This window comes from Megascapheus bottae, chromosome 4, assembly GCF_031878675.1.
Source record: "Megascapheus bottae isolate mThoBot1 chromosome 4, mThoBot2.hap1, whole genome shotgun sequence".
Lineage (NCBI taxonomy): Eukaryota > Metazoa > Chordata > Mammalia > Rodentia > Geomyidae > Megascapheus > Megascapheus bottae.
The window spans coordinates 48,044,885-48,070,877 of record NC_143512.1 but is presented as its reverse complement, the minus strand read 5'-3'; the positions used below and the strand labels follow the sequence as shown (position 1 = coordinate 48,070,877).

At 40.7% G+C, this 25,993-nt stretch overlaps 1 protein-coding gene across 3 annotated transcripts in view; it reads right to left on the bottom strand.

Moving 5' to 3' along the window:
* Iqgap2 (IQ motif containing GTPase activating protein 2) overlaps positions 1 to 25,993 on the bottom strand; it is a 225,315-nt gene that overhangs the window by 170,486 nt on the left and 28,836 nt on the right. For all 3 annotated transcript variants that reach the window (XM_090331852.1, XM_090331850.1, XM_090331853.1), the window contains one exon: positions 19,249 to 19,348. In XM_090331852.1, coding sequence (XP_090187978.1) covers positions 19,249 to 19,348 — 100 coding nt within the window. The remainder of the gene's footprint in view (positions 1 to 19,248; positions 19,349 to 25,993) is intronic.

The window sequence follows — 25,993 nt, the reverse complement described above, 5'->3', positions numbered from 1 at the left end:
GGTAAGTGTATTCGTGGTCTTTGCAACAAGAGTCCACCTGCATTCGCTGCCTTTTAATAAAGACTCCCAATTCGACCCTTCAAAATGTGGCTTCTCTGTTTTCTTGCCATATAACAGTAATATTCAATGTACATAACTGAAAATGGAACTAGGAAACCTGAAGGCATGGGATAGGTGGGAGGAGGAGAAGGAAAGAAGGAATGGCTTTGATCAAGATGCACTACACCTTAACATGTACAGGCATGATAAGCTGAAACTCCTTTGCATAACTATTTGAAAATAATAATAGTAGTAATGAATAAGTAAAGAAGTAACTAACAGCCAAATGGGGCCCAGGTTAGAAAGAGTAGTTTAGAACATAGTGAAATAACAATGTTAAGAGTCAGGATTATCACGCGAGGTAGCTCGTTGCTGTAATCCTAGCTACTCAGGAGGCTGAAATCTGAGATCTGAGAATTGCAGTTTAGAGCCAGCTGGGGCACTAAAGTCTGTGAGACTCTTATCTCCAATTAACCACTAGAAAACTGTGGTTCAAGGGTAGGGCAGTAGCCTTGAGCTGAAGAGATCAGGGTCAATACCCAGGCCCAGGGGTAGGGAGGTAGCCTTGAGCTGAAGAGCTCTGGGTCAGCGCCCCAGGCCCAGAAGTTCAAGTCCCAAAACCGAGGGGGTAGAGGGAAGAATCAGGATTAACATGTGGAGGCCACCCTTTTTTAATCATGTCATAGTTGCTGAGTCTCCCATCGTTGATTTCTGACCTGAAATGAAGACCAGTGCCTACCAAAGTCACAGCATTATGAAAGCTTCCCTCTGTACTTGGTCTTCCCAGGTTTGGTACTTAACAGAGCCCATCTATCCTGTCCAAACTCACACACGAAAAGAATCTGAAAGCAGAGGCTTTTGGTTCTGTTTTGGGAGCTGACAGATGGCTGGTTTTACTAACACAGTCTGATGAACTAATGTGGCAATTTCAGAGAGAGTGCAGCTATGCACCTTTTCCTCTGAGGCACGTGCACCTGGTCTCTTCCTGCCTCTCTGCTGAAATGAAATCCATCAAACTGTTACGTAAACAAGATGGGTTCCAGAGTGACTGAATCTTTGTCCTTTCCACAAATTGGGATGGTATAGTTATTTTAAAAACCACAGAATCTTTCATAGAGCAAATATTACACTACTGTCCTAGGTAAGTCATAGAAGACAGGCAAATAATAATGGTTGATAACTAGACAAAGAGAAGGAGAAAGGTACCAATAATCCTTAAAAAAAAAAGATGAAGAAAGATCAAACCAAAGCTATGACTAACAGACACCAGAAACAAGTGTCAAGGATAGTTTGATATCCAAGTAAACTATTTGCTATCAGGGATTTCTTCTTCTCTTCTTGCACTGACAGTAATTTAAATAGGGACCAGAAATAGACAACCATTAGGCACATATTTCTCAGAAACCATGTATAAGCTGCTACAAGATTTCATACTCATTATTAAATCCAGGCTGTGCAGTAGTGCTATGAGTCCAGGACCATTCAGGCATATGAATAGGGAAAGCTTCGATGTGATGCCAAGTCTCCACCTCTCTGCAGCCCCACTGGGTCCTAAACTCCAATCCAGCTTGGCTCCAAACTGGTTTCTCTCCAAGCAGGGCTTTCCAATGCCATTCTGCCATTCTGAACTTGGAAAGCACTACATAATATATTCCATGTGTTTGACAACTCAAATATGCTTTCCTTAACCTGGACAACTTTCCGCTTTCTGTCCTTGAAAGAAGTTTCTGTCCTATAGGCCTGCCACCAAGACAGAATGGAGGGCAGATGCAGTGTCTAGCTGAGGTGGTTCCTTCAAGAGGAAAAGATCCCACTTCATATATTCTCCAACCCACGGCATCCAGGAAGGACATCAAGTGCCTTGACATGGATTGGTGATGTGTACAGTAGGGAGAGGAAGGAACAATGGGTGATAAAGGGTTAGAAGGACCACACTTCAAAAGGGCTCTTCATTATGGTGTGGCACTCATTACAATGTAATGGCAATTAAGAAACCATACTAAGTCACTGTCTTAGGCCTGTAATCCTAGCTATTCGGGAGGCTGAGGTCTGATGATCACAGATCAAAGTCAGCTTGGGCAGGAATGTCTGAAACTCTTATCATCAATTAACCCCCCCAAAACCTGGAAGTAGAACTGTGGTTCAAGTGGTAGAGCACCAGCCTTGAGTAAAGAAGACAAGTGGTAGTGTAAGGCCCTGAGTTCAAGTCTCAGTACCAGCACAAAGAAAAAAAGAAAAGAGAATTTTAAAAAGATACCAAAACATCTTTTTTCTTAGAGTGATTCTACCTAAATACTTACTCAAAATATGAACACAGCATACTCATAAACATACATACCTCAATTACAGTGAGTAAAAAATAACAGTATTTTATTTACAGTGCTTAAATCACTACATGACAACAAACATTAAGTTATGATAAATGCTAATAACTAAATAGAAATCAAAACATCTGACATTCCATCTAGTCTTAGGTTACATGATTACTAACCTCATGGGTAGGAAAGGAAAAATAGAGGAAACAACTCACATATCACCAAGCTTATTATGGTGGCTATCATGGCTACATGACTTTGAGGGAAATTTAAACTCAGTCATCTTTTTCTGATATTCAAATATAGAATCACCGTATGGGTGTTATCACATTTGAGGGTGTGATAGAATTCATTCTATTAAGGGAATGCTTTATTAAAAAGAAAAATCACTGAACTGCAATATTCCTTTGTGCTGCCAAGACTAAAAATCTACCAAAATTCTACACAATAGGTTCAGATGGGGTGCAGGCTCCATGGTTGAGGGCTAGCCTACTGTGTTCAAGGTCTTAGTACCCAGTACAAGGCCTAGTACCAGAGAAATTTCTAAATCATTGGCAAAACAATTTATAATCACTTAGAAAACCTTTAGGAATATTTAGTTCGCTTTTAGAAACATTTAGGCTCTGTGTGTGGGGATGTGGTATGTGTGTGTCTATCTGTGGTATGTGTATAAGTGGGGTGGGGAGAGGAGAGGAGAGGAGGTACTAGATGAATGCTGGGCCTAGGTGCTGTCCTTGAGGTTTTTGGGTTTTGCTCAATGATGGCACTTTATCACTTTATCCGTAGCTCCATTCCTAGCCTTTTAGTGGTACATGGAGATAAGAGTCTCATGGACTTTCCTTCTAGCTGGTTTTGAACTGGAATTTTAAGATCTTAGCCTCCTGAGTAGCTAGTATTACAATCCTGAGTCACCAGAGTCTATCTGTCACAAGTTCTGATATTGGCAAAATTCATGTTTCTCAACCTAAAACAGTGTAATATGAGCCTGAAACATAACTAACAATATAAATTAACCTATGGGTAAAAAGCAAATATGTGTGTTGGAGGAAGATAAGCTAGGAAGAATTTTAAGCCATTTTTAAATCTTAACAGACCCAAGCAAAGTCTAAACTGATATTTATGACCAAATGAGATTTACTTTACTAGAAAGATAGCTAAAAATGCCCAGGATAAGTGATATAAGCTATAAACCCTTTATATTTCCTGTTGTTTTGTCCTTGGTAATGTTTTTTTTTCATAAAGGTTCAATTCATCTTTGTACCAAGTTAATTCTTTTTCTATAATTTAAATGAAATCTGTTCAAACTTATTTGAACATATTTGCATTAGTACACATTCTTAATTTCACCAAAGTTACCATAGCAACTCTGACTAATTGGGCCTTGGCTACACTTGTAAGGAGAGAAGGTAAATCTCTCATGAAGAAGCAAGTCTTCACAAAGTTAAAACCATAACAAGTGCTTCACAGTAATTAAAAATAGCTACATGTTGGCGGGGTCATGGCCAACCACCCTATTAGGCTGTGAGAAACTCCAAATTGCGACTCAAAGTTAAAATGTAGTTCAAATATGTCAAATATCTAAAATGCATTTGGAAACAGGTAGGTTTGTCTATATCTGTAATCTTAGCACTTGGAGTATGTGAGACTACTTAAAAACAAAATAAAAAACCAAAATACAATTAGAAAAGATCACCCCGCCTCCTAGGCAGAAGCTACAGAGCACAAGGCCATGTGACAGCACACAGTCCTACACTTGGGAGTCCGTGTGGAATGAACCTCTGGGTAAGAATGATATGTAGGTCTACAGAGTCCACAAAGGAATTCCGAATACCAGATCACCATTTTTCTGAATCCTAAAACATGTGGACCTTGAATCCCAATCCCACATGGGGATTCGTCCACACACAAAAAGCAATGGGCCTAGGGTGCACCCGGAAGCCAGACAGGTTTCCCCGCCTGCCCAAGCCACTCAAACTTTGATAGCACACAGCATTATGCTGCTCTTTTAAGTTTTCCTTTACTATTTTTTTAAACTCAAATGTAAGTTTGAAAGCAATATCCAACCAAGAAAATGTCTAGAGCCCATCCTGGAAGACATTCTAACCACCACAGCTGAGCAGTTGCTAGAAAACTGATGTCCCATGACAGAGGGAAGAAAATAATTCTCCCTCCCTCCCTCCCTCCCTCTCTTTCTTTCCCTCCTTCCCTCCCCCCCTCTAAAATCAATGAGACAGCATTGCACTGTTTATTCTCTCTCTCTCTCTCTCTCTCTCTCTCTCTCTCTCTCTCTCTCTCTCTCTCTCGCACACGCGCATGTGCACGTATACACACACACACACACACACACACACACACACACACACACACACACACACACATCAAATGAAGCATGCTTCTCCTCTCTACCCAAACTGCAGCCTCTGGTTACTTAAATAAAATAAAACAAAATACCAGTTTCTGCTATTCAAGCTATTACTATTCCTCCAGTCCTTACTGATCGCTGGGCCTCTGGGAAGCTAAGGAATTACCTCCTAAAGTCCATAATCCATCTGTTGAACCCTATCTGACAGGGTGGGGACAGAAGTCAAAGCATCAAGACTAGTGCAAGGGGACAAAGTTTTAAGATGGGCTGGGCAAGAGCAGGTACATACAAAACCCAACCTGCAGGGGAGTGGAGAAACTGGGCTGAAATAAACTTTATTTCAGAGTGCACACTGTGAGGAGAAAATCTACACCTTTTACATTCCTGACTTGAGAAAATCCAGCTCATCTGTAAGAGCCCGGGGCTAACTTCCAACTCTGCCCAAGGTAGCAGGTTGGAGTCACCACTTTTTCTCCACTGTATAGTACTCCTTCCCAAAGAAAACAGTAATCTACCAAACATAAACTACATTTAAGATCTAAGGATGTGGCTCAGTGGGAGAAAACTCGTCTATCACGTACAAGACCTTGAGTTTCATTGCATCACTGGGAGTGAGGGCTGTATGTAAGAGATGAATGTATGATGCCAACACTTGTCCAATAGTATTTCTTAACAGATGCTTTATCTCAAAAAGAAAAAAAAAGTATAATCAACTACATTATTGACAAGACTAAGAAGTATCGGTGGCTCTTGTCTATAATCCCAACTACTTAAGAGCTTGGTATCTGAGGACTGAGTTTTGCAGTCACCCCTGGCAAGAAAGTCTAGAAGCAGAGCTGTAGTTCAAGTAGTAGAGTACCCAGGCCCTGAGTTCAAGCCCTTGTACTAACACACACACACACACACACACACACACACACACACACACGTTCCTACTTTCCTGATAATACCAAGGAGTTCAAGCCCTTGTACTAACACACACACACACACACACACACACACAGACACACACACACACACACACACGTTCCTACTTTCCTGATAATACCAAGGAGTCTGTACCTGATGTTGGAAGTACTATTTGAAAGAGGAAAATTCCTTTCTAGGATGCTCCAATGCTTTCATTCTTCCTTGCATAAACCTACTCCACCTCTATTTGTGCTAGACAGGAGGTAAATGTGCAAACAGAATCAAATAATAAAAGCAGCTGAAGGAGCACATTCTTTGACTCTAATTAAGTTGGGATGCCTGATCACAGCTGTTCCTACTACTGAAATTGTTTTTGTAATAAACAATGCAATCTAAGAAACATTTGGTTGCCAGGCATGGTGGTACACTCCCATCTACTCCCAATCTTTGGGAGGCAGAAGCAGGAGAATGAGTTCAAGGCCAGCCTGGACTATATACACAGCAAGTCTGAGGCCAGCTTCTGCTACAAAACAAGATGCTGTCTCAAAATCCAAAAACTAAAACCACACAAAAAAACCTTTTGTTCCACACTTCCATACTTTACAAATTATGCCAATACAGTGCTTGGTTCTTGGCCGGCTATTGATGTAGGTGTAAAAGGCATTCCTGAACCCATTTCACAAATATACTAGCAGAGGCACTGAGACAGTGTATTGCTCAAGGTCACTCACCTGCTAACAGGGTCAGGATCAGGGAGTAGAAATCTACTTTGGCTCCCACATTGTTTGAGAAGAACAAAAGCAGCATGCTACCTCAACACCTTTCAAATCAAGGCCAAACCAAAACACTTCTTTACATAATGCCGCTGTTACCCATGGGGCCACATTCCCTGTTGTTTCTGCAGCTGTACACAGTGAATAACTAAGGCTTGGTCCTCCTGTGAATTAAATTCAGAGAACATTTGCCTGGATAACAAGAGAGCATCCTTCCTGGCCTTCATAACAGGAGACACTGTATTTTTTTTCCCCTGGGTAGTAAAATGTCGATATTGGCCTCTTTCCTTCTGTAGATCTGCCTTCTTCTTCCTCCAGTGTAACTGTTATAAAAATTAATCTTAGCATCTCAACCTAACTTTGCTGAATCTAACAAGAATAGACAATTATCCAGGAGCTGTGGCTCAAAGTGGTAGAACGCTAGCCTTGAGAAAAAAAGCTCAGGGACAATGCCTAGGCCTAGATATACAATTTTTTCAGTCCATCACTGAGTTCATTATTAAGAGAAAAGAACAAAAACAGCATCTCTACTGCCAAAAGAGATGCCTGATGACATGAAAGTGACTTTCGATTGTGTACTAACAAATATCTTAGAAGCAGAGACACGAAATATACTGATCTTAGACTTCTAGTCTCCAGAAATGTGGGAAATAAATTTCTCTTCTTTATACTATTACCTTGCCAATGGCTTTTTGTTATAGTAGCACAGCCATTATGCACACAGGGATTTATACATAATTCTCTAACATCCTCAGTCAATATATACCATGATTTCATTTACATAATAACTCACTTCTGTCTCCCTCTCCCCTCCACCCTCCAAGCCCTACAGAATCCTACGGAACCAGGGAAAAATCTGATAGAGTAGGTTTATATTTGGGTGTGTGAAATGACTCAGAGAAGTAAGAGCAATAATCCGGAAGCAACCTAAGACACAGGAATGCCAATGATTCTCCATCCATTATTCTGTTACAAATGACAAAGGAATTACATGAGCAATAACGCAGTAGGCATTCAGCGGAGAAACTACTTTCAAAGGGGGAAACAAATAAGTAGGGAAGAAGAGAAAGAAAACCATCCTAGGAAAAGCAGATCCAAAAAAGCCTGATAGTAAGAAAGGAAGGGGAACTTTATTTAGAAGATAATCTCTCCACTCATCCCTTGAACCTCGCCTGGCCTACACAGATAATTGCCAAGGGGACCCAAACACTCCTGCCCTCCCTAGCCATACTGGCATGGGTCATGTATACCCCAAACACATCACTGAGGTTCTGAGACTCTGGCAATTCTCCCTGCCCAGCCCCTCACATACAGCCAATGGAGCCCATCTGTTTGCACAGAATACCTGATCCCACAACAGAAGTTGTTTAGGATACCAGTACTGGAGGCTGGGGAGCTCTAAATCAAGAGGCTGCATTCCAGTGGGGGCATTCTTACAACACAGCATCATGATGGAAGGCATCCCATGATGCATGTATGAAAGAGAGGGGACAGTCCCCACCTCTGGGATAAACACCATTATTCTATTCATCCAGACCCAAAGCTTCTTAAAAGTCTCACTTGCACCACTGTTCCCTGAGCAGCGGGGTGGGGGGGAATCGAGTTCTGACACACAAATTTGAGGGGATACACTCCAACTATGGCAGGGTGCCATGTCTCTCACCATCATGCCATGCTCCTTACCTTCCACTTCAATGACGCAGTTTGTCTAGCTGCTGCTCTGGGTGCATGTTATAAAATAGGGAGTTTTCAAAGACATCTGTGCAGACATAGCCCCAAGGCCTCCAACCAACATGTTCTGCACCAATGAATTAAAATAGGATCAGAACCACCTACAACCTAAAACATTCCAACAAGTCAGACCCAAACGGTGGATTAATAAAGGGATGCTCAGAAGTCTAGCAGCTTCAAATAGTGAAATTAATTCATTTATGTGGCTATAGATCTGAGTATGTTAGTTTTGGGAAATCGATAGGTCACACAAGTAGGTGGGGGTGTTACTTCCTTGTTCCTAAGGGGCCTCCCAGGCTGGACAGAACAAAGGGCAATGCGCAGGCTCAGTTAAGGAAGAGGAGTAACATGGTTTCAGGACAGAAGAAGGGAAGAGTCATTGGCTTCTATTTTTAGGATGGAATCAGGTGTTCCATGCTAACAGCACAAAATGAACTATGATGAGCTCCACTGAATGCCCATGGGTGCAGTGAGAGTGCAACAATTTGAAGAGCACCATTTTCACCATAAAACACTGAAACAGTCAGCAGTCTCCTCTGTGTTCCTCAGAGAGGAAGTGAAAATCACCCATGATCAAGAAGAGCCAAAGGACCATCCAATAGAGAGGATCAGCATTCCTCACAAAGCCTGGGTAATCCAAATCCCATTGGATAAGAAATCTCAGCCAGGACTTGTAGGACGACTCAATCATTCACTCAGGCAACCAATGTTGCACCCAGTACACATCAGGTGCCATACAAGGTATTGAGGATATTGAGAGCTACGTTCCAGAAGACAATCCTGGTAGAATGAATGTAGGACAAACATGTAAAGCAATGGCACTATACCATAGCTCCACGTTCAGCTTTTTGCTGGTTACTTGGAAAGAAGTCTCACAGGCTTTCCTGCCTGGGCTGGCTCTGATCCCTGATCCTAAGATCTCAGCCTCCACAGCAGTTAGGATTATAGGCATGGGCCACTGATATCTGGCTACAATCAGCATTTTCTTGCTTTTGCTGGTTTAGGGGTGTAAACTCAGGGCCTGGGCACTGTCCCTGAACTTTGTTGCTCAAGGTTATCAGCACTCTATCTTTTTGAGCCATCACTCCACTTCTGGCTTTTTGCTGATTCACTGGAAATAGGAGTCTCACAAACTTTCCTGCCTGAGCAGGCTACAAATAAACTTCAATGCTCAGATCTCAGCCTCTGGTATAGCCAAGATTTCAGGCATGAGCCACAGGTACCTGGCCAACCAGCACTTTCTTAGCAAATGAAAACTGAAGAGTAAATGTCAGAAGTGTTGTTTCCCATAAAAATGCAGTGTTGTCTTATGAATCTTTATTCTATTCACTCAGACACACATGCACGTGTAAATATATCACACAGAGCTCTTGAAACATGATATTAAGTGTTTAACTCTAGGACAAGGTTTTAAAATTGCTTGCTAAAAACACATGCCTTGGGCCCAGAGTATGGCCTGGTGACAGAGTACTTGCCTAGCCTGCACAAAGCTCTGCAATTCCTCGGTACCACACACACACAGAAAAAGCTAGAAGTGGTGCTGTGGCTCATGTGGTAGAGCTCTAGCCTTGAGAAAGCCCAAGACAGTGCCCAGGCCCTTAGTTCAAGCCCTAGGACTGGCAAGTATAAATAAATAAATAAATTAATTAATTAAAAACACATGCCTTGGCTAATTAGGAACAGAAGATGTCTAATGGGCTCTCACTACAGTGAGTTAAATCCAAACTTAGTTTTGCAACATCTTCTGTGTCTCCTGTGTCCTGACCACAGCTCTTTTTTCTTTTTGTCATATCCATCTGTCTCACTAAATCCTACAAGTAGTCCTCCTTACCACATTCGATCCAAACAAACCCATTCCTGAGAAGGTGCCTTTCCAACTCTAGAGCAGTTGGAGATTATAATGCTCTGATTTCTCAACTTTTTTTAGTTTAAATCTGCACTATTTGTTTTCATGGATCTGTTTTCACAAACCACTTTTTTTTCAATTCAGTCCAAAGTAGTAGTTCCCCAAATTTCCTTCATCACAAGACTTAAGAAGGAAAAGTCAGGATTGTCCTATCTAGAATGCTCTCAAGAGCACACCTTGTTCTAAGGCCTTCTCTCCAACTAGGATAGTCTTGTAACCTCCAGGACTTTCTCTAGGCCTCAGGGAGGTGACTTCTAGGGGGTAGATGACCTTGGTAATACCCCTGGGCATAGCTTAAAACCATTCTCTATCAGAAAGTTTTACTTTCATTGTCCTCCAGCCATACATAAGCCTACAAGACCCTGGACTTTATCAAAGCTCATAAAAACTCCACCTTGGAGATCTAGGATTCCAAACTCTCAGTTTGCAACTCTCAGTAAGCAAATGCTCACTTTTTTATTTCCTTCATAGATCTAGCACTCATCTTCACTGTGGGTATTTCCTTGACTTCTAGCCCAACATCTCAAGGCCACTCAGTTTCCAGGAGGTTCATATAAGCACCCCACAATCACTGTAGCCCATGAACTGTCATCATGCCAATAACATGACATCTTTACCCTTCAAGTTCTCTCATCTTGTAGGAGAAATTCTCACAAACATGTTAACTGTCTGCCCAAAGAAATATCACTATAGTTTGCTCTTCAAACTGTGCAGGCTTCCATCCAATCCTTGCACTTTTGCTTTTCCCTTTCTCCAGCCTCTCATCGTTCTCACATTAGCAAATGATGACCCTAGATGACCTTCCTCTCTCCTCTCATCCCACATTCTTTTCATCCAAACTAATGTGGAGAACCAAGAGCCAAGATAGTCTCAGCCCAGGATGATGGTATCTTCCTTCCTGAAAGTTCAATTCTCAAGCTACACACACACACACACACACGTGTATAGTATACACACACACACACACACACACACACACACACACACACACACACACACACACACACACACACACATATATATATATATATATATATATATATATATATATATATATATATATATATATACACATACCCGAGCAATTTGGTAAGATGCAGACCCCTGGCCCTGTTCCCTAGAGCTGGATATGTATCATCTGAAGTGATCTCTTCCTCTGCATACATGTTCTTGTAACCCTGATGCAGAGTCATAAATTTGGAGATCTCTACCCTAAAGTTCTCTTACAGATGAAAGTACCTGTCTCTACTCTGACTCTGCAAAAAACACCAGAGACAGGAAAAGGTATGTATTGCAAATTATATAATTTAAGACCAAAAAAAGAAGGGAATATTTAAGTCAAGCAATATTGAATAAAGTATAGAAATGATTAGAAATGACAATTCCCTGCTCTAACCCATTAATAAATTCGGTTTTCATCAAAAAATAAAAGACAAAGAAACATATGCAAAACTTCTCCATTATAAATTCAGTATTTAAAAGCAAACACACTGAATTTACTAAGCAAGTTTACTACTCATTATTATGGTCATATATTTTCTATGCCGAATTTCCAAACTGGTATTTTTTTCTAATCCACATGACTTAGAAAAAGAATTGTGGAACACAAGAGCCTTGTGCAACAGCCAGAAAATCTTTATCCTAATTCCAAATCTCTGACTCACCCACAGATAAGGGAGAGAAGCTGGTAAACTTCTCTTGGTCTCTTAGCCTTTTCTTTGTCAGTGTTCTGACACAAGAAATAAGGATCTACCTCTGTTACAGAACACAAAAGTATTCACGTTGAGAAAACAATGGAAGACCATCCTGGCCATCCACAACCTCAAGTCTTCTGAAACAAAAGACATGAGGAAAGCAGTCTATGACAATCTCTGGCAAATGTCCTCCCACCCCCAACCTGAACACTGAACACTGATACTATTTCATGATGGCTCAGCATCACAGCAGGAGGCTGCATGTGGTGGGAAGTTCAAACAGGAAGGAAGAGATCTCAGAGGTGTTTGCCATTCCAACCTTTTGATGTCTCAACAAAAGTCCAGCATTCTTTGAAACCAGTCATAATAATGACAAACCAAAAAAAAAAAAGACAATTGATGAACTGAATATAGAATCCAGACTTGACCAAGAATAAAGATGCACAAAAACTACCTTGGATGAGAAAAGAATAAAGTCTCTATTCTAAAAAACTGCAGAGTCCTGTTAAAACTAAAAAAAAAACAAGTGATGGGAGGAAAGAAAGGAAGGCCTACGCAAGGTAATTCTTTCCATAACAAATCGTCATGGTTAAACAAATTGTCATGGTTAAACAAATCAGTTGAGAAATGAAACAAAAACAAAAAACAAAAAACAAAAAAACCCAGAAGAAAAAGGGGAAAAAAGTGAAGACAGAAGCATAAGTAGATGATGGCTATTTGTTGCTAATTTGATCACTGAACTCTGTAAGTACAAACTGAGTCAAGGCTGAGACAGAAGGCTGGTGCTGGCAGATCACATCTATACTCCTTGCTACTCCACAAGTTGAGAATCATGGTTAAAAACCAATCTGGGGGGTCAGGTGTTTGGCCTAGTGGTAAAGTGCTTGCCTAGCATGCATGAAGACCCGGGTTCGATTCCTCGGTACCACATACATAGACAAAAGCCTGAAGTGGTGCTGAGGCTCAAGTGGTAGAGCTCTAGCCTTGAGAAAATCCAAGGACAGTGCTGAGGCCCTGAGCCCAAGCCCAGGACTGGCAAAAAAAAAAAAAAAAAAAAAAATCTGGGCAGAAAAATACTTGTCTCCAATTTACCAGCAAAACACTGGAAGAGGAGGCATGGCTCAAGTGGTAGAGTGTTAGCTATGACAAAGAAAACGGTGAGAGAGGGGAGTCCTGAGTTCAAGTGCAAGACACAGTATGTACAAAAAAAAATCATAAAAAACCTGAAACCATGACCACATTAAAACTCACAATAAAGGCATGACCAAAACACTTGAAGAAGTAACTGAGTGGGGCAGGGTTTTCTGTTTTTAGCACGTAAGTCTTTGACATAATTCAGACCTAGATTGTTTCTGTGACCTGGTGGCTGTGACATTGACAAGTTCCTTAAGTTCTTCTAGGACTAGGTGACTCCAAATATTTAATAAGGATTTCCCTTATCCCAGAGTGTATCCATAGAGTGCTGTGGGCTTCATGCCTGGTGAGCACACACTTATGTGACACCCTTGTTAACATACATTTTAGACCGTGGAAGAATTTCAAACCTTTCCCAGGCCTCCAACACTAAAGAGCTTGAGAAACAAACAAACTTTGAGATCAAATATCAGTTGCTCAACTTCTCTTTGTCCTGAGATGTTGAATACCAAGCATTTGTATTTTTAAAAGCTGAGAAATTATATCTACATTTATCAAAATGTACCTATGAGCTTATCTAATACAAAGCATTATAGGAAAATAAAACCAAGCGAATGGTCCCAACAATGTGTCCCAAGTCCAGGCTCAACTCAGCCAGAAAAGAAATGAAGTTGCTAATTCCCCAGTGTCCTCTGTGACCTAGATCTGCTTCCAGGATAAATTCTACAGCTTCCTTCTTCATAGCTTTAATAACTGTCTCTTCTAGTGAAGCTCCATAGCATCATCAACCCCAGAGAAGAAGCTCCTAGGTCTAGTTCATGTACACCTCCTTCCCCACCAGGGCTGTATGGAACAACCGAACACTTCATCCTTTTGGACAGCTGAGGTGGGATCAGACACACAGAGAACACAAGGGAACATGGAGTAAAAATGCTACCACGAAAACATAAATGTGGTTTATGCTTTGAAAATACAATTAAGAAATTCCTTAAAATGTAATTACTACCTGGGTGCTATGGCTCACATCTATAATCCTAGCTACTCACAAGAGGCTAACATCTGATGACTGTGCTTCAAAGCTAAGCTTGGGTAGGAAAGCCTGTGATACTCTTATCTCCAATGAAGCATCTAAAAAGAAGAAGAAAAAGAAGCAGCCCTAATTGGAGCTGTGTCTCAAGTGGCAGAATGTTAGCCTTGGACCAAAAAAAAAAACCTCAAGGCAGCATCCAGGCATTGGCAGAACTGGCACAAAAATAAAACAATCACGTGTGTGTGAGTGTGTGTGTGTTTTGGGACTTGAATTCAGGGCCTGGGAAGTGTTTCTTAGCTTTTTCTGCTGAAGAATGATACTCTATCACTTAAACCACACCCCTACTTGCAGGTTTGGTTAGTTGACAGTAACAATTTCTCAGACTTGTCTACCCAGGCTGACTTCAAACCACAATCCTCAGAACTGAGCCTCCTACGTAACCAGGATTACCAAAATTCCTTAAAATTTTGATTAGTAGTTTGTATAGAGCAATAACAGCTCTCTTAATGAATTAAGTATCAAGATTGGTATTTTCCTTTAAGCATGTCTGCAGAGACTATTCTTAGGGATATAGACAGTGAGATTCAAGCATGAAAAGGAAACCCAACTGATTCTGTCAAGTATTTCCTAGGCATAAGATATACACATATATTTATATGTAGCATATATATTTTTAAGCAATCATATCAAACAAAACCCACACTGCTTAGGGTTTTCACTTGCTTAAACACTGGGCGCATTTCTTCTTTCAAACCCAATTCACTAATTCAGTATTAGATTAGGCCTGAGCTAGAGACTTGATTTAATCAAGGAGTTGTCCTTTTGGTATCTGAGCTATAAAGGCAGACACAAAAGCAATCACACCCATGTTTTGTTTTCTTTCCAGGACACATACAAAACTGTCTCAGACTGACCCATACAGAGAACAGTGTGGCTCAGAGAAAGAGCTCTTTAAAGATAATATTTCTAAACAAGCCTATCACCAAGGGAAGGGTTCTTGCTCTGTTTATTTTCAAACTTCAGACAGAAAAAGTAAGCATAGCAAAAGATCTGTACGTATTTTTTCTTTCCTTAAAAAAAAAATATATTATAGGGAAGGGGGGAAAACCAAGACAGGGGAGGCAGTGGGGGAGAGGGTAAAGGGTACCAACACATGTGAAAGGGTATCAATGTATGTGAATTAATGCACCTTCCATATGGCAAATATCATGTAACCCTCTATTAATTACAATAAAAAACAACAACAACAACAAAAAATATGTTACAGGAACTTTCCTTGAGTTGGACAATAGTGGTTCCATTCATAATTCCTTGCTTAACTGCAGTTAGCAAACTTTCTCTCCACTGCCTGCCAACAGTTCCTCTTCCATTCTTTAACTTTCACAATAGTTCCCCATGGATTTAGTTCCTCAACTCAGAGTTTTCCCAAAAAAGAACTCTCTGGAATATTTTTGTACACTTGTCCCCCCAAAGCTAAAGAACATAGTTTCTTAAAATGCACTCTTATTGTTTAAATATATTTTGCATGTATTAATAAGAAACCTACTTAGCAGTACTGATTTTTTCAACTAACAGTAACTTTTCCAAAATAGTGGATTTTTGGCATCACCTATAAAGAAGGGGGGTGTGTGTGTGTATACCAGTAGTGGGGCATGAACTCAGGGCCTGGGTTTGTCCCTTAGCTTTTTCACACAAGGCTGGTGTTCTCTTTGAGCCACAGCTCTACATCTGGCTTCTTGGTAGTTAATAAGAGTATCCCTGACTTACCAGGATCCTCAGATCTCAGCCTCATGAGTAGCTAAGATTATAGGATTAAGTCATTGGTGCCTGGCTCCAAAATCAATTAAAGCCTGTATGAGTTGCATACTTGCCTGCCCAACCTCATGCCAGCAAACTTCCCATTGCAAAGAACCTATAAAAGTGGCTTTCAGGGGGCTGGGAGTTTGGCCTGGTGGTAGAGTGCTTGCCTAGCATGCATGAAGACCCAGGTTCGATTCCTTGGTACCACATACTTAGAAAAAGCCAGAAATGGTGCTGAGGCTCAAGTGGTAGAGTTCTAGCCTTGAGAAAAATCCAAGGACAGTGCTCAGACCCTGAGCTCAAGCCCAGGACTGACAAAAAAAAAAAAAGTGGCTTTCAGGGATGTCTGAACAGAAAGAAAACAAGAAGTGGGGCTGTGGCTCAAGGGTAGGGCAATAACCTTGAGCTGAAGAGCTTAGAGGCAGCACCCAAGCCAAAGTTCAAGCCCTATGACCCAAAAAAAGAAAATAGAAAAGAAACAAAAACAAAAACTCTTCCCATTTACAAAAAGAATGAAGCCACAGATGGCCTTAACACGGTTACCATTCAGTCCAAATCATAGCTGTCTAATAATTTCTTGTTGGGTCTCCTAACAGTAAGAACAAACATCCCCTCTACACCCCACCATCACGCTTATTCTGGTCCTTTTTCAAAATGGAACTAACCCTCCCTTGACCGTGGCCTGGATTTAGGTACTTGCTTCTAATCAATATGATGCAACAAAAAGCATGGACATAACTTCTAAGAACAGATCACCAAAATGTTTTCATCTTGCCCTCTCAGCTGTTCACTGACAGAAGTTGGCTGTCACGTGGTCATGCCCTATAGAGAGACACAAGTGGCAAGCAACTGGGGAAAGACAATCCAGTTACAGCCAGATCTACAGTCCTCAGTCACTGAATCTTGCTAACAGTGCTGAATGAGATTGAAGACGCTGTATCCACACAAACCCTGAAATCAATGCAACCTTTCATGGAACTGGGAATCCAAGAACCTAGTAAACTCATGCCCAGACTCCTCTCCCTCAAAAATCCTGAAAAAAAAATGCTGTGCCAATTTAAATTTCATAATTTTAGAGTAATATGTGGCACAGTCATGGTTAACTAATACATATCCTAGATATGTTCAACACAATGACAATCAGTTCTCCTTGGCATTTTCTGAAGTCTTCAAACTGTATAGTAAAGAACCTTGATAAAGCAATGATTTTCTTTTTTGGTCTTAAAACATGCCTTTTTCATTTTCATTGTGCTATGGTTTGGCTATGAAATGTCTTTCTTAAATCACATAATACCATATATCTGGTAGTAGTAACATAAACTTTACATATTCAGTGATCAAAAGCAGCTTTCTTAAATGGTAATTTAACACCTAATCTCCTTTTACAAATCTACAAAGAGCCAGCTGATAGGAAGATCTATTTCTATAATCTCTTTCTTTCTTTCGTTCTTTCTCCTTTCTTCCTTTCTTTCTTTCTTTCTTTCTTTCTTTCTTTCTTTCTTTCTTTCTTTCTTTCTCTTTTTTTTGTCAGTTTTAGGGCTTGAGTTCTGTGCCTGGGCATTGTCCATGAACTCTTCAGCTCAAGGCTAGTACTCTACCACTTGAGCCACATTGCCACTTCTAATTTTCTGGTGGTTAATTGGAGATAAGAGACTCACAGACTTTAGTGCCCAGGCTGGCTTTGAACCAAGATCCTCAGATCTCAGACTAGTAAGTAAGTAAGATTATAGATGTGAGCCACCACGCCCGGCTTAAATCTATTTTTTTCCCAAGTAACTACTCCAAAGAAAACTCTATTATGTTCATTCTTATGGTGACTTCCTAAAACAAAATTTAATACTAGAGTGGGTGACCAGCTTTCAGACTACATTAGCACCACTTTGATAGACAAGAGGAACTATTTCTTATGTCCTCATCACATACCTGACTGAACTGAAGCTTACAGATTTCCACCTCTTTCCATTGCTTTTTAGGAATAAGAATAAAAACCTGAACAAAGTAGAGCAGGTGGTGGCGTCATCTTATGTCATATTCTAAGGGAAAAAATAATTTCACTGCAGGTTAAATGACCTATACAAGGTCATGAGGTATAAATGGTAAAGCATAACTAGTAGGAAGTCAGATCCACCCGTGTCTACTCACTGACCTTTTGCCACTAAGTGACAGAAGGCAAAAGCTAAGGAGACAAAGAATGTCAGTAGAAAAATGTAGGCTCCTTCTACTAAGAGTCAGACTTTTTTTCATTGAATGCCCTTTTTTTTAAATTTTTATTTTTGGTGGGGGTGGAGGTTGCTGGTCCTGGAGCTTAATCTCAGGGCTTGGGTGCTTTCCCTGAGCCAAGACTAGAGCTCTGACGCTTGAGCCACAGCTCTACTTCTGGCATTCTTGGTAATTTAGTGGAGATAAAAGCCTCCCACACTTTCCTGCCCAAGCTGGCTTTGAACCATGATCCTCAGATCTCAGTCTCCTAAGTAGCTAGGATCACAGGCATGAGCTACCAGCACCTGCTCTCTTTCCCTACTTTTAATTAAACTACAAAAGTATGTTCTCTATACTTTTACCCTGATGGGAACTTTTAGTGTCCTTCAACTTAACTGTAGACTGAACAGACATGTTAAACAACTTTAAAACAGGCATTAAAGCTTAAGGAAAGTTGAATGGTTGTCAAAATGTTAATCAACAGCGAGAAACTCTCTGTAACGTAATTCTGATGCCAAATTGAGGCATCACTGATTAGTGTTCTACAAAATACTGCATAACATTCTCATTAGTTTACTTCTGTAGATAGTCCTTTTTCAGCGGCTAGAGACAATTAACACCTTTCACTGTTTATTTTCCATACAGATGAAATGACTGGGAAGTTTCATCTGTCCAGGAATGATATAGTTGATGATAATATGCATCATTTTTGTCATACAAACCACTAAATAACTCTTGGTATATGGACAATGTAGTATTCACCCAGCAAAGAACAAAGTTCCTGGGATTCTAATGATAAGGAGTCTTAAGTACAAAATACTTTATCTTCACTTTCTCCTTGAAGAATTCAATACTTGCTTAATCTGAAGAGTCTAAAAAGAGTCAATGTGATTTTAAAGACAATCTATCCTAAATGGCCACACACCCACAGGCTTAAAAGAGAGATTGCTGTCATAAACTTGCCCTTAGTACCCATAGTGACCTATGGACTTCCCATGGGCTATTGTCCTACCCCACCTTTATCATCCTTGGGATGAGGGTGAATAAAAGACCTGAGGGGACTCCTGGGGACTTGATTTAAGTTAAGTTCCCATATCTGAGACAGAGAGATGTAAAATTGGAAATAATCTGTAATTTTCCCAGTAAGTGTCACCCCTAGCCCACTGACCTGCCATTGAAGGTTTAACCAAGTCTAATTCACTAAGACAGGCAAATGTCTCTTGCTAGCCATACACTCTAACAATTCTTTAGAATATGTAGCCCATTTAGATGTATTCTGGTCATCCAATCCCACACCCTTCCCCCCAAAGTGTATTACCAAGAAAAGATGCACAAATAAAGTAAATAAGGTCTTACCTCTTGGCTTCCTCCAGATGGCACAAGTATTCATAAGCAATGTTCTGCCGCCGCCTCTCATCCATCTCCTCTGCAGAGAGTCTTTCATCATCCACAATAGCTAGAAATAGAGGATAGCAATGCATTACAAGGATAGTCTCCAGCAAATGAGCACTTGAGACAATCAAAGATAGAAAACTCAAGCGGATGTGCAGCTTTGTGGCACAGCTCAAGTTAGCATGTGTAAGACTCAAAGACAAAGAGAGAGAAGAGTCAGAATAGAGAATAAATAAAGAGAAGAGGGGAATAATGTAATGAAATATTCAATGTATATCCTACAAAATTAAACAGAATGACAGCAGGGGGTGGGCAGAAAGATGAGTGAGAATGTTGAAAGGGGTGATGTTGATCAAGATGTGTTATACTCATATACTGCTTTGTTAAATGGCAACTCCTTTGTACAACTACTTAAAGATAATTTTAAACATAAAAGCTCACATTGAACATTCAGAAACAAGAATAATAAAATTCCAGACTGACAGAACCTTGCCTTTTAATTTTTATGAGCATGAAACAAGATATAAAATATACATGCAGGGGCTGGAAGTTTGGCCTAGTGGTAGAATGCTTGCCTAGCATGCAGGAAGACCCGGGTTCGATTCCTTGGTACCACATACACAGAAAAAAAGCCAGACATGGTGCTGAGGCTCAAGTGGTAGAGTTCTAGCCTTGATAAAAGTCTAAGGACAGTGCTCAGGCCCTGAGTTCAAGCCCAGGACTGGCAAAAAAAAATACACACACACATGCAGATAATGACATTTCTAACAAGAAAAGCAAGACTGAAGTTAGGGACTAAAATGACTACATAACAGACTAATAAAACCAATCACACTTCATGGAGGAAAGGCTATGCAGTTGGACAATCTCAAACCAATTGCAGCTTCATCTAACAGCAGCCTTAGGACTACAAAGTGTGTCTGGTGGCAATGCTTTGATATAGTGCCCTTACTAAATGGCATCCCAGAATCCTTGAGACTGAACAAAGAATCTACAAGCGTGTGTCTTTTTCTGATCCTAGAGGGAAGTAATGTCCTCCCATCCAACCCCAAAAACCTATCAATGCCATTTGAGGTCTCTAAAACTTTGCCTTATATATTTATTAACTTTTCTGAATATCAGATATTCAAAAGACAAAAATATCAGGGACAGGGAGTGAGTCTAAGTTTTTAAGCCCATGGGCTTTTGTTTGTGGATGAAGAAGAAAGGGACAAAAAGAGGGGAAGGAAGGAAGGTCAGGAGGAAGGGGTAGGGAGGTATAGTCGTGGGGTCAGCAAAAGCTGGGTTACTATAACAGCAGTATCCAAGGAGCAGAAGTCTCTATACCTTGGCTTATTCATTTCCCCATTCTCTTTCCTGCTACATTCAATTTTCCAGTTTGGCTCCATTCCTTCAAATAGGCATCTCATTCAAGATCAATGAGACCCACAGGGGATCACAAAGATTTGTATTTGTTAAAGTAATATTTAAAAACATACATGGCAGGCCGGGAGTTTGGCCTAGTGGTAGAGTGCTTGCCTAGCATGCATGAAGACCCGGGTTCGATTCCTCAGTACCACATACATAGAAAAAAGCCGGAAATGGTGCTGAGGCTCAAGTGGTAGAGCTCTAGCCTTGAGAAAGTCCAAGGACAGTGCTCAGGCCCTGAGCTCAAGCCCATGACTGGCAAAAAACAAAAAACAAAACAACAACAAAAAAAACAAACATACATGGCATAAACGGTAGAATGCCTGAAGTAAGCTTGGGGGGGGGCGGGGAACCATTCAAAGAGTTCTCATATTTCATAAAAGCAGTTAAGTACTGTTCCTCCACTGCCTGGGTCTAACTTAATTTTTTCAATTAATATTATTTTATATGTTTAGAGGCACATAGATATTGTGCCTTTGTGGTTCTAACCTAAGAATAACCTCCTTTGGACTCACGACACACACAGTTTTAAAAAAAAATATACTGACCATAGCTTAGAAAATTCCATCTTTCAGCCTCAACCCAATGCTCTTCCTTCCGAAATCATTCTAGTTCAAAATGACCCCTCCCCTGCTCTTTCATATATGGTAATTGCAGACTCCTAGAAAATGTGTTTGTGTTATCAGGGCTTCCAGTATATTCTACAGAAATATTTGATAAATAAATATCAGGAAAGGAAAAAAAAAAACAGTCCCCACTATTTACGTGAAACACTTTTATTTGCCGGTTTCCACTGATCATTTGTAGAACAACTATGGTTCCATGTGCAGATATCCCTCAACTAATGTTCAGCTCACAGGTTCCACGTGCCAAGTTAGGAAACACAACACTTTTTATATTAGCAAGACTAATATCTTTTTTCCCATCATCCGTATACCAGGTTCACTGCCCTTCCCATATCATGCTCTGCCTCACCTTCTTTTGTTCCTTCAGAGGTTTTCTACTTTACATTTTCAAAGTGGAAGCCAAGGTTCTGAGTTAGAAAAAGCCCTCACAATGGCAGTCCCTGTTAGACCTCAGAGGTTGTCTGTAAAAATTTTCTGCATAACTCATCATGATTTAAGAGTAACTTCTGATAACAGTGATTGACATAGGTAATATCCGTGTCATTTAAAGAGACATCGTGGAGCTAATAAATCATGGGAGACATGCCTTTACTGACTATAAAGCACTTTTCCATATGTTCACTGTGTCATTCTCATAATCACACCGAGAGACAGGCGTTATCTCCTTCTCACAAATGAGGGAACCAGAGGTCATCTAAGGGAAATGGGTGGTATCCATGGTTATTTTCTGAGTCAGTGACAAAGATCAGGCTGGAATAAAGTTCTTTCAGTACCACAGCCTACTGGTGTAACAGTCACCAAAGCAACACTCACCACCGCATCCAAGGAATGGGTCATTCAAGTGGCTTTGGAATTCTTTTATTTTGAGAGAGCTCAATTTTCTAGGGTTTTCCTAATGTTCTTCTAATATTTTGTCAATCTCTTCCCTCTCCTCCGGCCCTGCTTACCACTAACGTTCCTTACTGCTTGCCTGTCTCCTTCCCTCACAGATGAAGCCACCCTATCTTTTGTGTTCAAATCCATGCATTGGTTCACGATCATTTGAGTGACTGCCTGGTGCCAACCACTTGTAGAGGGTGGACAAAAAGTGAAAAGTATGACTCATGCGATCCCTCCTGGAGTTTTTATTGTATTAAACAATTGAAATCTGGCATCATTACAAGACGCTAAGGTTGGGAGAAATACTAGAGGGAGAGTTGGCAAGAGTCACCAAAGTTAGGGTTACGGTTTAAATATGAAATGTCCCCCACTGGCTCACGTGCTAAACATTTGGTCCCAGCTGGTGGTGCTATTTTGGGAGGTTCTGGAAACTTTTGGAGATTTCAACATTAGGGGTCTAAGAAAGGAGGGTGATACCTGGTTCTTGTTCCTGTCCTTGATGTTTCCTGTCCACCACAAGGTAAAGAACCAATTCTACATTCCTGGTGCCAAGATGTTTGACTCAAGCACATGGGTCAGGCAATTGTAGACTGAACCCTATGAAACCATAAACTAAAATACATCTCTTTCCTTCCTTACATTGAAATTTTGGTTATAGCTACACAAGAGGGCTGGGAGAGCTGGTTTTCTAAAATGGTATTAGGATGCTTCCCTTTAAAGGAAAACGAGAAGAGTAGGTTGAGTTTTCAGGAACCTGATATATGTTCACAGGCACTCTGGAGCAGTAAGAAAGATTTTCAGCTAGCTATGAGAAGCATGAAAAGCTCCATAGAGATACTGAGTACATGGACTCCAATCTCATGCATTGCTATATCCCTATCAAGGGCCAAATAAATAGTAGATGCTCAAAAAGTCTGCCAAATCATGTAGTCAAGCTTGTCTGGAGGCAGAGATGCTGTGTCCCTCTAAGTGTGATCCTACCAAATCTGCCCTGATAGAACACAGCCATGTTCTAGCCATGGTACTTCTAGGTACCATGTAAGGTCACTTAAATTCTGCCATCTAAATGATTCCTTGAATTTCTCCCCATCATACAATGTTAAGAACTTTCCAAAGATGTAACTGAGCATACCATCTCAGGGGTATATGGTCACCTACTTCAGTAAGAATTGTCATAACTCTTCAAGATTAGCATTAGGAAAATATCCCAAGTGAGGAAGGGAAGTTGGTAATCAATACTAGGTCTATATGTTTAGAACCCTTACCGCATTCCATGAGGTCCCTGTGGCCGAGAAAAACATAAGATACTTCCTCTCACAGATCTTCAGCATAGCATAGAAATAGCTATGATATTATGGAAATAGTTGATCCTTCTCACCAAAAAAGTTTTCAGCACAGTGAAGAAAACTCTTGGAGGCTATTTTCACATACAAGGCCCCATTTCCCCCCCCCCCAGGAATGTGAACATCATACTTGAGCATTTGGTGTTGTTTGTTTGTGCCAAGCTTGGCTGGTAAGACTCAGAACTCCTTTTCAGAACACAACTTCTGGCTTTTTGCTGGTTATTTGAACTTTGCTGTCCTGGCTTTGAGCCATGATCCTCAGGCCTCAGCCTTCTGAATAGCTGGGATTATAGGGCAGGAATCACTGGTGCCTGGCTTGAATTTCACTTCTAATTCTCATAAGCAAAAGGAGATCCATTCCACTGTGCAAATTTGGACACAGACCATATACACACAGACCATAATCATGTTAAAGATTCACCTATACACAGAGTTGGCCTGGCATGCAGCCTGGTATAGAGAAGGGCAGCTTTGTTCAGATATGGTAAGAATTAAAGGCAATGTTTCCTAGTCTTGGGATTTCTTAGACACTTAGAATTTTCAAGAGATGTTTTGGAAACTAAACCATCTCTTGCTAGAAAAAAGCCCAGGGAAAATTCCATCTGTCCACCACATACACACAGTTCTACTCACCCCACACAAATCTCATTAGGGAAGAAGGCCAATCTTGAAGTTTTAACTCTAATAATAGAAGGAAATTTTAAAATCTTCGTTCTGGATAAACAGCTAGTCTTTCTTTTTTTTTTTTTTTTGCTAGTCCTGGGCTTGAGTTCAGGGCCTGAGCACTGTCCTTGGGATTTCTCAAGGCTAGAGCTCTACCACTTGAGCCTCAGCACCACTTCCAGCTTTTTTCTATGTATGTAGTACCGAGAAATCAAACCCGGGTCTTCGTGCATGCTAGGCAAGCACTCTACCATTAAGCCAAACTCCTGGTCCCAATAGCTAGTATTTTTTAAAGAACTAGGTGTTGATAGCTCATCTCTGCAATCCTTGAGCTACTCAGGAGGCTAATATATGAGAAACATGGTTCAAAGATAGCCTAGGCAGAAAAGTTTGTGAGATACTTAATCTCCACATAATTACCAATAAGCCAGAAATGGAGCCATGACTCAAGTGGTAGAATGCTAGTCTTGAGAGGAAAAGATAGGGTATAGTACCTCGACCCTGAGTTCAAGCCCCATATTTGAAAAATGGGGTGGGGGAGGAAAGAAATTCAGCTTATCTGTACTGAGGTATGAACTTAATATGCTTACAATGGGTAGTACTAAACATTCCAAAGTAGATAGAACCAGTCCTAAAATGATACTCTCTTCATAAGAAAATGAACAACGAGCCAACAGATTCCCTAAATGTTCTTGGGAATGGTGCTATTTTACAACTGCTAAGTAGACTTAGCTAGTTTTGTGACCAAGGAACAGAAAGTCATTGCTAACACTTATTATCTTACCCTATGATCTCTAAAACCATTGCAGGCAGTTAAATAGTAGAGAATATTTGAGACCTCTACACAGATGGAAGCTACAGGAAAAAAAAGGTAACACAATAGTGTTGGCCTAATTCTTCCTTGACTCTTAGGAGAAAGGAAAAAAATCAATCACAAATGGCTCAAGCCTAAGTACAAGGGAATAAATCAACCTTTTGGCTATGATTCTCCTCCCCCCACCCCGTTTGAATTTCACCACACATCTTATTTATTATTCCAATGGATGAAAGGTTTTTGTGATGCTTATGTGAAAAAAGTGGAGTCTGGAAGTCAGATGCTGGTAATTCATGCCTATAATCCTAGCTACTCAGGAGGCTAAGATCTGAGGATCACAGTTCAAAGCCAGCCTGGCATGAAGACTCTTATCTCCAATTAATCACAAAAAAAACCCGCAGAAGTGGCACTATGGCTCAAGCGGTAGAGCACTAGCCTTGAGCTGAACAGCTCAGGGACAGGGCCCAGGCAGAGTTCAAGCCCCATGACCCCTCCCCCCTCCAAAAAAAAGCAGACTAGAGGAAGTAACCTCCAGTGAGTCCTTTGTAAGTGCCAGCATTTTACATAGTTCTCAAAGAATTGGGTTCTCCACTTCTGACAGAAAACAAACCTAAGTGAGGTAGTATTCAATTAAGCTGATAAATGAGGCTTTCTCTCTCCTCCTGAAAACTGGATAAAATGAAGGTTCTCTGAGCAAGGTGCTGGTGGCTCACATCTGTAATCCTTGATCCTTAGGATCAAGGTTCCAAGCCAACCCAGGCAAAAAAAAGTCCTTCAGACTTTTATCTCCAATTAGCTACCAAAAAGCCAGAAGTAGAGAGAGTTGTGGTACAAATAGTGGACACTACCTTGAACAAAAATGCTCAGAGTTCAAGTCTAAGGGCCAGCTTGTGCATGTGCTATATTCAGAAAATAAAGTTCAAGGCCAATTTCTCAGAGATACAGCATTATCAAAGATAGCCCCACAAGTGGGAAAA